Consider the following 12,674-nt stretch of genomic DNA (forward strand, 5'->3'; position numbering starts at 1 on the left):
TGCGGTCTTTGGGACCTACCAACGGGCCTCACAAATCCCAAGGGCCAGGTAGCCAATGCACATAGACGTATGCAGCTATTGAATATATTTTTTGTTTTCTATTAATATGTGTGAAAGCTCCTAGGGTCAGGTTTTCCCTACAATGTCCTAAATACTACAGCAGATTCCCTTCAATCCCAGCATATTTATATACTGCAAAGTCTAAAAATCCTCTTATTTCTGAATTTGTCTTTGGTTGAAATATATATACAGTGTGATTTTTTTTTTTTGTCCTCAGGCCTCATTCCACAGACAGCGCTACTCACAGGAAGATGACCTTGTCCCTTGCAGACAGATGTTCTAAGACCCAAAAGATCAGAATTCTTCCAATGGCAGGGCGTGATCCAGAATCTCAGAGAACAGAAATGATTAAGGTAAAACAGAAGATGACTTTGGTGTATCCCTTAATCCATGTTATATTTGTAAGCTGCCATTCAGCCAGCCTGGTACAGATTATTTTTAGAATTACTTTCTATAGAGTCACAGTTGTGATGCTGTTGCTATAAGACCTAAATGCTCATTCACCAAACACCCAATATAATACAGTGACCCACCGACCTATGATGGCCCCGACATACGATCATTTCAACATACGATGGCCTCTCAGAGGCCATTGCATGTTAAAGGCAGCATCAACATACGATGCTTTTGTATGTCGGGGCCATCGCATAAACAGCTATCCGGCAGCGCAGACTGCTTCAGCTGCCACCGGATAGCCGTTTACGGTGCCCCGTGTAGTCCGCTGACGATCACTTACCTGTCCTCGGGGCTCCGGCGCGTCCTCTTCGGGATCCCCTGCATCGTCGGCGCTCTCCATCGTCGCTACGCACGTCGTCCCGTCATCCAATAGGAGCGGCGTGCGTAGTAACGTGATGGCGGCGACGGAGAGCGAGGAAGCCGGGGAAGCAGAGGCCTTGCCGGAGCGTTGGGGACACCACGGGGACGTGGCGACAGCGATGGAAGGCAACATCCAGGGCAGCGGTGATGGTCTGGAGCGGCGGAGACAGGTGGTCTACATCCTGCGGACCTCCAGATGTTGCAAAACTACAAATCCCAGCATGCCCGGACAGCCGTTTGCTGTCCGGACATGCTGGGTGTTGTAGTTTTGCAACATCTGGAGGTCCGCAGGTTGTAGACCACTGTCCTATACTTTACATTGCACGGATCCCTCAACATATGATGGTTTCAACAACGATGGTCCATGTGGAACGGATTACCATTGTATGTTGAGGGACCACTGTATATCTCAATGGGGAAAACGATTAGAGAAGATGGTTAAACCTGGATGTCACATTTATGAAGCCCCTGCAGAATAACATTGTGTTCTATATTTGCAAACACATTTTATTAAAGGACATCTGCAGCGTTACAAACACTTATCCCCTATCCTCAAGATGGGGGATAATTGTTTGATTGCTGGGGCCCCCGGCGATCTCCTGTACGGGGCCGCGGCTCTCCCGTGCAGTGGGCGTGCCAGCCGCAGCATGACGTTGTGGCCGGCACGCCTCCTCCATACATCTCTATGGGGGAGGCAGCATTCGTGCCTCCCCGCATCCCCCATAGAACTGTTTGGAGACGGGGCATCACCATCGACCTCTAGGTCAACGCTACGCGCCTTAGCGCTCACCATGAGCGCTTATGGCGGCGCCCCGTTAGGGAGATCGGGGGGGGGGGGGGTCCCAGCGGTCGGACCCCCCGCGATCTAACACTTATCCCCTATCCTGTGGATAGGGGATAAGTGTAATGCCGCTGCAGTTGTCCTTTAATTCAATACTTACTCAATACTACTGTATATAGTGCTATCTTACCGTCTCATAATGGAGCCATTATGGATCTAAATGGACAAATCCCATTCCAGTCAGGGTTTTTGTTTGGGTTCTGATGTTTTTTGCTGGGAAAATAGCACTGTAGAGTGTGCTGTCCATGTCATGAAAAATGCTGGAACCACTGGTGGGAACAGCAAAATGTGAATAAAAACTAAAAGCTTTCTATATAACCCTATTTCTGCAGAGTACTGCTCAAAATAGTCATGCTTTCATACTTGTTTCCATACAGAAAGAAGAAGAGAGACTAAAAGCCTCAATCCGCAGAGAATCCCAGCAACGCAGAATCAAGGAAAAGCAGCATCAGCGTGGCCTGAGCGCCAATTACCTGGAGCCTGACCGCTATGATGATGAGGACGAAGGAGAAGAGTCCATAAGTCTGGCAGCCATCAAGAACAGATATAAAGGAGGAAGAGGTATAGAAACATTGTCCCCAACATAGTCCCATTCATAGGTTTTAGTCTCCTACTTCACATCTCAACCAGGAGGAAGTGTAGAGAGTGACTGAATTATAAGAGTATGAGGATTTTTTTGTTTTTTTTTCTTCTATTTTTAAGCCCTACTAACTAGGTAACTATTTTTGGACTTAACCCCTTCAGGACGGAGCCCATTTTGGCCTTAAGGACCGGAGCGTTTTTTGCACATCTGACCACTGTCACTTTAAACATTAATAACTCTGGAATGCTTTTAGTTATCATTCTGATTCCGAGATTGTTTTTTTGTGACATATTCTACTTTAACATAGTGGTAAATTTTTGTCGATACTTGCATCATTTCTTGGTGAAAAATCCGTAAATTTGATGAAAACTTTGAAAATTTTGCATTTTTCTAACTTTGAAGCTCTCTGCTTGTAAGGAAAATGGATATTACGAATACATTTTTTTTTGGTTCACATATACAATATGTCTACTTTATGTTTACATCATAAAATTGACGTGTTTTTACTTTTGGAAGACACCAGAGGGCTTCAACGGTCAGCAGCAATTTTCCGATTTTAGACAAAATTTTCAAACTCAGTATTTTTCAGGGACCAGTTCAGGTTTGAAGTGGATTTGAAGGGTCTTCATATTAGAAATACCCCATAAATGACCCCATTATAAAAACTACACCCCCAAAAGTATTCAAAATGACATTCAGTCAGCGTTTTAACCCTTTAGGTGTTTCACAGGAATAGAAGCAAAGTGAAGGAGAAAATTCACAATCTTCATTTTTTACACTCACATGTTCTTGCAGACCCAATTTTTGAATTTTTACAAGGGGTAAAAGGACAAAATTTTTACTTGTCTTTGTAGCCCAATTTCTCTCGAGTAAGCACATACCTCATATGTCTATGTAAAGTGTTCGGCGGGCACAGTAGAGGGCTCAGAAGGGAAGGAGCGACAAGGGGATTTTGGAGAGTACGTTTTTCTGAAATGGTTTTTGGGGGGCATGTTACCTTTAGGAAGCCCTTATGGTGCCAGAACAGCAAAAAAAAACCCACATGGCATACCATTTTGGAAACTAGACCCCTCGGGGAATGTAACATGGGATAAAGTGAACCTTAATACCCCACAGGTTTTTCACGACTTTTGCAAATGTAAAAAAAAAAAAAAAATTTTTACCTAAAATGCTTGTTTTCCCAAAAATTTTTTATTTTTAAAAAGGGTAATAGCAGAAAATACCCCTAAAAATTTGAAGCCCAATTTCTCCCGATTCAGAAAACACCCCATATGGGGGTGAAAAGTGCTCTGCTGGCGCACTACAGGTCTCGGAAGAGAAGGAGTCACATTTGGCTTTTTGAACGCAAATTTTTCTCTGGGGGCATGCCGCATTTAGGAAGCCCCTATGGTGCCAGGACAGCAAAAAACCCCCCACATGGCGTACCATTTTGGAAACTAGACCCCTCGGGGAACGTAACAAGGGGTTAAGTGAACCTTTATACCCCACAGGTGTTTCACGACTTTTGCATATGTAAAAAAAAAATTTTTTTTTTTACCTAAAATGCTTGTTTTCCAAAAAATTTTACATTTTTAAAAAGGGTAAAAGCAGAAAATACCCCCCAAAATTTGTAACACAATTTCTCCCGAGTACGGCGATACCCCATATGTGGCCCTAAACTGTTGCCTTGAAATACGACAGGGCTCCAAAGTGAGAGCGCCATGCGCATTTGAGGCCTAAATTAGGGATTGCATAGGGGTGGACATAGGGGTATTCTACGCCAGTGATTCCCAAACAGGGTGCCTCCAGCTGTTGCAAAACTCCCAGCATGCCTGGACATTCAACGGCTGTCCGACAATACTGGGAGTTGTTTTGCAACAGCTGGAGGCTCCGTTCTGGAAACAGTGGAGTACCAGACGTTTTTAATTTTTATTGGGGAGGGGAGGGGGGCTGTGTAGGGGTATGTGTATATGTAGTGTTTTTTACTTTTTATTTTATTTTTTGTTAGTGTAGTGTTTTTAGGGTACAGTCACACGGGCGGGGGTTCACAGTAGTTTCTCGCTGGCAATTTGAGCTGCAGCAGAAAGTTTGCGGCAGCTCAAACTTGCAGCCAGATACTTACTGTAATCCTCCGCCCATGTGAGTGTACCCTGTACGTTCACATTGGGGGGGACATCCAGCTGTTGCATAACTACAACTCCCAGCATGCCCGTTGGCTGTCGGTGACTGCTGAGAGTTGCAGTTTTGCAACAGCTGTAGGCACACTGGTTATGTATCACTGAGTTTGTGACCTAACTCAGTGTTTCACAACCAGTGTGCCTCCAGCTGTTGCAAAACTACAACTCCCAGCATGTACGGTGCATGGTGTACGGTGACTGCTGAGAGTTGTAGTTTGCAACAGCTGGAGGCACACCGGTCGTGAAACACTGAGTTAGGTAAAAAAAAACTCTGTGTTTCACAACCAGTGTGCCTTCAGCTGTTGCAAAACTACAACTCTCAGCAGTCACCGACAGCCAACGGGCATGCTGGGAGTTGTAGTTATGCAACCAGCAGATGCACCACTACAACTCCCAGCATGCACTTTAGCTGTTTGTGCAAGCTGGGAGTTGTAGTTATACAACAGCTGAAGGTACACTTTTCCATAGAAAGAATGTGCCTCCAGCTGTTGCAAAACCATAAGTCCCAGCATGCCCATAAGGGAATGCTGGGAGTTGTGGTGGTCTGCCTCCTGCTGTTGCATAACTACAGCTCCCAGCATGCCCTTTTTGCATGCTGGGAGCTGTTGCTAAGCAACAGCAGGAGGCTGTCACTCACCTCCAACGATCCTCACCGCACAGGTCAGTCCCTCGTCGTCTCCGCCGCCGCAGCTGCTCCTGGGGCCCCGATCCCAACATTAACGCCGGGGATCGGGGTCCCCAGCACCCGGGGTGCACGTCCCGCACCCGCTCACGTCCTCCGGAAGAGGGGCGGAGCGGGTGCGGGAGTGACACCCGCAGCAGGCGCCCTGATTGGTCGGCCGGTAATCCGGCCGACGAATCAGGGCGATCGTGAGGTGGCACCAGTGCCACCTCACCCCTGCAGGCTCTGGCTGTTCGGGGCCGTCAGAGACTGCCCCGAACAGCCAGTTATTCCGGGTCACCGGAGACCCGATTGACCTGGAATCGCCGCAGATCGCTGGACTGAATTGTCCAGCGATCTGCGGCGATCGCCGACATGGGGGGACATAATGACCCCCCTGGGCGATATGCCGGGATGCCTGCTGAACGATTTCAGCAGGCATCCGGCTCCGGTCCCCAACCGGCTAGCGGTGGAGGCCGGAATTCCCACGGGCGTATGGATACGCCCTCGGTCCTTAAGGACTCGGGATGCAGGGCGTATCCATACGCCCTATGTCCTGAAGAGGTTAAAGGGGTACTCCAGTGGAAAAAAAATTTCTTGTTTTTAAATAAACTGGTGCCAGAAAGTTAAACAGATTTGTAAATGACTTCTATTAAAAAATCTTAATAGTTCCAGTACTTATCAGCTGCTGTATACTACAGAGGAAATTCTTTTCTCTTTTGAGTTTCTTTTCTGTCTGTCCACGGTGCTCTCTGCCGACACCTCTGTTCATGTCAGGAACTGTCCAGAGTAGAAGAGGTTTGCTATGGGAAATTGTTCCTGCTCTGGACAGTTCCTGACATGGACAGAGGTGTCAGCAGAGAGCACTGTGGTCAGACAGAAAGGAAATTCAGAAAGAAAAGAACTTCCTCTGTATTATACAGCAACTGATAAGTAATGGAAGGATTAAGATTACTTAATAGAAGTAATTTACAAATCTGTTTAACTTTCTGGCACCAGTTGATTTAAAAAAAAAAAAAAAAAAAAATTTCAGCAGGAGTACCACTTTAACCCCTTAAGGACTCAGGGTTTTTCCGTTTTTGCACTTTAGTTTTTTCCTCCTTACCTTTTAAAAATCATAACCCTTTCAATTTTCCACCTAAAAATCCATATTATGGTGTATTTTTTGCGTCGCCAATTCTACTTTGCAGTGACATTAGTAATTTTACCCAAAAATGCACGGCGAAACGGAAAAAAAAAATCATTGCGACAAAATCGAAAAAAAGCCATTTTCTAACTTTTGGGGGCTTCCGTTTCTACGCAGTGCATATTTCGGTAAAAATGACACCTTATCATTATTCTGTAGGTCCATACGGTTAAAATGATACCCTACTTATATAGGTTTGATTTTGTCGCACTTCTGGAAAAAATCATAACTACATGCAGGAAAATGTATACGTTTAAAAATGTCATCTTCTGACCCCTATAACTTTTTTATTTTTCCACGTACAGGGCAGTATGAAGTTTTTATCGGTATGATTTTTGTTTTGATCGGACTTTTTGATCATTTTTATTCATTTTTTTAATGGTATAAAAAGTGACCAAAATACGCTTTTTTTGGACTTTGGAATTTTTTTGCGCGTACGCCATTGACCGTGCGGTTTAATTAATGATATATTTTTATAGTTTGGACATGTACGCACGCGGCGATACCACATATGTTTATTTATTTATTTTTTTTATGGGAAAAGGGGGGTGATTCAAACTTTTATTAGGGAAGGGGTTAAATGACCTTTTAACACTTTTTTTTAAATTTTTTTTGCAGTGTTATAGGTCCCATAGGGACCTATAACACTGCACACACTGATCTCCTATGCTGATCACTGGCGTGTATTAACACGCCTGTGATCAGTATTATCGGTGCTTGACTGCTCCTGCCTGGATCTCAGGCACGGAGCAGTCATTCGTCGATCGGACACCGAGGAGGCAGGTAAGGGCCCTCCCGGTGTCCGGTCAGCTGTTCGGGACGCGGCGATTTCACCGCGGCGGTCCCGGACAGCCCGACTGAGCAGCCGGGTCACTTTCAGTTTCACTTTAGAAGCGGCGGTCAGCTTTGACCGCCGCTTCTAAAGGGTTAATACCACACATCGCCGCGATCGGCGATGTGTGGTATTAGCCGCGGGTCCCGGCCGTTAATGAGCGCCGGGACCGACGCCATATGATGCAGGATCGCGGCGCGATCCCGCTTCATATCGCGGGAGCCGGCGCAGGACGTAAATATACGTCCTGCGTCGTTAAGGGGTTAAGCTTTTGCATCTGTACCATTGGATAAGCCTACAGAATACCAGTGACTGTCTCTCTGCTGTCTCAGACCTAATGTCCTCTTTATATCTGAAACGAAATCTTTCTAAAACGGAACTTCTTGTCTTTTCTCCATCAACTGATACTGTACCTAACCCTGACATTTCCATCTCGGTATGTGGTACTACCAGAACTCCCGGGCAGCAGGCTCGCTGTCTTGGAGTTATACTTGACTCTGATCTGTCTTTCACTCCCCATATTCAGTCTCTTTCACGTTCTTGTCACATGCATCTCAAAAACATTTCAAGAATCTGCCCGTTTCTCACTACTGAATCTGCTAAAACTCTCATTATTGCTTTGATTCACTCCCGCCTCGACTACTGTAACTCTTCACTAATAGGCCTTCCTTTCTCCAAACTCTCTCCTCTCCAGTCCATCCTTAATGCCGCAGCCAGAATCATCTTCCTCTCCAGCTGCTACACCGACGCTTCCTCCCTGTGCCAGTCACTACACTGGTTACCAATTCAGTCCAGAATACAGTACAAAATCCTCAGTCTCACACACAAAGCTCTCCACAATGCTGTACCTCCCTACATCTCCTCTCTCATCTCCGTCTACCATCCTACACGTTCTCTCCGATCTGCTAATGATCTCACACTAACATCTTCTATAATCCGAACTTCTCACTCCCGTCTCCAAGACTTCACTTGTGCTGCACCGGTTCTCTGGAATGCTATCCCTCAATCCCTCAGACTCAACAACAACATCCATAGTTTCAAACGTGGCCTAAAAACACATCTCTTCAGACAGGCCTTCTTTAATTTTCACATTCTTTAATTGGCCTCAACATATCCCCACACCTCTTGTTTGATTAGTTATTGTGTAATTTTATGTCTGATACTTGTCTTTGTTTGTACTGCATAATTGTAAGCGCTGCAGAATCTGTAGGTGCTATATAAATAAATAAAATAAATAAATAAGCCATTCTATCTGCTGAAGAATTATATGAATTGGGAATTATATTGAATCTTTTTATGATTTATTTCAGAGGAAAGAGCACGTATCTATTCATCAGATAGTGATGAAGGGTCAGATGATGACAAAGCCCAGAGACTACTTAAAGCAAAGAAGCTGAACAGCGATGAGGAGGTGAGTCTCTTTGTATATACCAGCTTGCTAATATACACCCTGATGCTCAGGCATTACTTATTGTTAACAAATATGTAACCTCAGTAGGCAATGGTCTGCTTATATAGTTTCTGCATCTGTAAATTGTTTAATCATGCTCAGCATTGCTTACATAACCCTCCTGCAGCACTTTACAGGATCGGTTGTAATTGACATGTACCCAACCTTATTGGAACCTATGAATGAATGACGCAGCGTATTTCCCGGTGCTGCCGTAAATTTTGCGCAGCGTGAAATATATTTCAGGCTGCGTATACGCCAGGTGGGAACACACCTTAACACACACAGTAACTGCTGCTATCAAGTTGTAGATTGTTTTTAAATAGCCAATTCATATGTTCAGTACATGAAATAAAGTGTTGTAATATTGATCATTAACATTTTTGATACATTCTGTTCTCCTGATTAGGAAGAAGGAGAACCATCAAACAAGAGAAAAGCGGAAGACGACGACAAAGCCAACAAAAAGCCCAAGAAATATGTCATTAGTGATGAGGAGGATGAAGATGAGGATTTGTAACATGTGTAAATATATTTTTCATGTTGTACATAGACTGAATTCTGTTCATTAAATAAATTTACAAAATACTAAAGTCCTTATGATTATGCTACTTTGGCTGCTATATAAAACGGAATCTATGTATAAGCACAATCTTCACTGATCAGCCTTAAAGGGGTACTACTGTGCTGACAACTTATCCCCTATCTAAAGGATAGGGGATAAGTTGCCTGATCGTGCGGGGTCCCGCAGCTGGGAACCCCCGCGATCTCGCACGCAGCACCCCGCTCTGGGTCTGATGACGGGGCCGGTGAATGTGACGTCACAGCTCCGCCCCCGTGTGACATCACGCTCCGCCCCCTCAATGCAAGTCTATGGCAGGGGCGAGACAGCTGCCATAGACTGACTTTGAGGGGCGGAGCGTGACGTCACATGGGGGCGGAGCCGAAACGTCACAATACTCCGGCCCTGTGATCGGCAGTCATCAGACCCGGAGCGATGTTTGCTCCGGGGCCTGATGAGAGCGGGGTGCTGCGTGCGAGATCGCGGGGTTCCCTAGCGGGAGGACCCTGCGCGAACAGGCAACTTATCCCCTATCCTTTAGATAGGGGATAAGTTGTCAGCATGGTAGTACCCCTTTAACATTTAAAATGAATTCTAAAACATCCCTGACACATCAATGTATGTGCTTTGGTATCAGACACCAAGACATTAGCAGCCGAGTCTTCTAGGCATTTTAAGTTTTCAGGTGGGACCTCTGCGGATCAGACTTGTTTTTCCTTTTCCAATACATCCTAAAAAAACTCAACTGAATTGATATCAGGAATTTGGAGGCCAAGTAAACATGTTGAAGTCTCATATTTCTCCAACTGTTAGAGAGCAGTTTTTGCAGTGGGGCAGAGCGCATTAACCCTTAGACGACACAGGGCGTACATATACGGCGCGGTCTGTGTATGAAGCGCACTCACAAGCTAAGTCGCATCAGCAGCTAAGAAATGCTACGCACCGGTGTACTCACCGATGTCCAGCATTAACCTTTCAGATGCTGCGATCAAAGTTGATCATGACGCCTAAGTGTTAATTAGGGCTGCTGGTCCTTTGGGGCTTACCTTTGGGGCTCGATTGCTGGGTCATGTGACTTTCGATCTGGTCTCTGCTTCTCCAGCCTACTCCTGCAGGCTAGAGAAGCAGAGCACTGATAACACCGATCAATGTTGTGCTATAGCAGAGCATTGTTCAGTGTTTGCAAAGAAAAGATTGTATATAATAGATTCCTAAAAAAAAAAATTGTACAAAAAAGCATTAATATATGTGAATAAGCCCCTTCCTTAAATTAATCACCCCTCTCTTGCCATTTTTCATAAAAATAAAGTAAAAATTAGCAAGGTATTGCTATGTGCAAAGATATCCGAACCATTAAAGGGTCATCAACAAAAACTTGTGTACAGAGCCCTGCTTGTCCACCCTCACTTCCACTATTTGGACTCTTCATAGAGACACACAGGCAATAGCTGCAGGGACAAAAATATACACATCTTTTAACCAATGTACATTACAAATATAAATCTAATGGTATTATCTACATTATTAAAAAAAAAAATCTATTTTGTTGGCGACGGGTAAATGTTAAAATGTAATGTTACTGAAAACGTAAAAAAATGCTGATTTTTGGTCACTTCATATACCAGAAGAAAATTATAAAAAGCAATCAAACTCCCATCAAAACAAAATACTACAGATAAGAAATTACAGATCACACTGAAAAAAATTAGCCTATATACAGGAAAATAAGTATTTTAAGCATACTACTTTTTTTTTTTATTTTTTTACAGAAGTTATATCGTAATTCTGTTTTACAAAATAAAAATAACAATTTTAATTGTAAAGCCCACCTTGTAAAAACTTTGATCCTACTAAAATTACTGGTACGCTGCGCAAAATCTGCAGCAACGGGAAATGCGCTGTGTATTCTCAGATGATCATATACACAGGGCTAGCCGGTGGAGCTGCTCGCGGGAATGACTGTGATGCGTGGCCCCGCCTCCAATCTTCACTGGAAATGCAGGGCTGAAAATTTTCTGCGTATAAGGTACATGGGACCGTACCCTAACACAACAAAAGGGCTTGACCTTAGCAAAAGGGAGATTGCTTTAGGCAACACCATGCGGCAAAAAAATGCGCCAGAATTTTGGCACAAAGTTCTGAGACAGTTTAAGGCAACTAAACTTAACCTAAGAAATCAAAGAATGCAACATATTTATGAAACGGCCTAATACACTTAGACTATGCAGTCTACAACTGTGACAGATTTATCAAAGTTTACACTGGGATGCCGAAATAACCCTACCCGTAACCGGCTCAATAAAACACAAATAAGGACAGAATAAAGAGATAAAAATGGTATAAAAAAATATATGAAAGAATGTAAATCAAAAGAGATTGACACGATCACCAAAGAACACACCCTATGAATGAAGGCAGAAACTATTATAATGTTACCAAAGTAGAATAAAGACAAATACATCTGGCATTTACACAATGGAACAGCCTAGAAATGAAGGCCATTGTCTCACTATATAACAGCATCAATAAAGACAACCACTATTTTGACAATACTAGTGTGTGTGTGTGTGTGTGTGTGTGTGTGTATATGTATATATAATATATAATCAGTATTTAACACAAGTGAGCACATCCCTCACATTTTTGTAAATATATATATCTTTTCATGTAACACTAAAATGACCCTCTGCTACAATGTAATGTAGTCCACAGCCTGTATAACAGTGTTTAATGTTGTGTACTCTCAATATAACAACACAAGGCCAGTAATGTCTAATCCTTGGCTACAAAAGTGAGTACACACCTAAAGTGTCGACATTTTGTGTGGTCCAGCACTTCTTAAAGGGGTTATACACGAATGAAAAAACAAAAATTTTAGCTCCCCGTTTGTCTCCAGATTGGGTATGGTTTTACTATTTGGCTCCTTTCACTTCAATGGAACTAAGCTGCAGAACCACACCCATTCTAAAGACAGATGGGGAGCGGTTTTTGATAGAAAGTAGCTGTTATTTCTATTCCTGGATAACCCCCTTTTTTTTTTTTTTTTTTTGTAAATTACTTCTATTAAGAAATCTTAATCGTTCCAGTATTTATTAGCTGCTGAATACTACAGAAGAAATTCTTTTCTTTTTGGAACACAGAGCTCTCTGCTGACATCACAAGCACAGTGCTCTCTGCTGACATCTCTGTCCATAGCATATGTTTGCTATGGGGACCGTGACCACGGACCTAATTGTACGTCCTGGTTTGGCGGTACTCCGCACACCAGGATGTACATTTACGTCCTGTGTATGACCGAGAGCATCGGAGCAGTGCTTGCGTCATACATGGCAGGTTCCGGCTACTAGCAGCAGCCGGGGACCTGCCCATAATGGCAGACATCTGCGATCGCGCGGATGTCCTCCATTAACCCCTCAGATGCCGTGATCAATACAGATCTTCCAGCATGGCGGCCGGAGGTCCCCTCACCTAGCTCCAGCCGTCACCCGGGGTCTTATGCTCTGGTCTGAGATCGAGAAAAGATCTGA

General features: G+C 44.0%; 1 protein-coding gene across 1 annotated transcript in view; it reads left to right on the plus strand.

Annotated features, from left to right (window-relative positions):
- LEO1 (LEO1 homolog, Paf1/RNA polymerase II complex component) overlaps positions 1-9,178 on the plus strand; it is a 29,775-nt gene extending 20,597 nt beyond the window's left edge. Inside the window, exons 9-12 of the mRNA XM_056572313.1 lie at positions 278-413; positions 2,095-2,278; positions 8,446-8,546; positions 8,995-9,178. Of these exons, the coding sequence (XP_056428288.1) occupies positions 278-413; positions 2,095-2,278; positions 8,446-8,546; positions 8,995-9,105 (532 nt within the window). The 3' untranslated portion in view covers positions 9,106-9,178. The remainder of the gene's footprint in view (positions 1-277; positions 414-2,094; positions 2,279-8,445; positions 8,547-8,994) is intronic.
- Positions 9,179-12,674: the final 3,496 nt, after the last annotated feature.

The sequence above is a fragment of the Hyla sarda genome, chromosome 4 (genome assembly GCF_029499605.1).
Source record: "Hyla sarda isolate aHylSar1 chromosome 4, aHylSar1.hap1, whole genome shotgun sequence".
NCBI lineage: Eukaryota > Metazoa > Chordata > Amphibia > Anura > Hylidae > Hyla > Hyla sarda.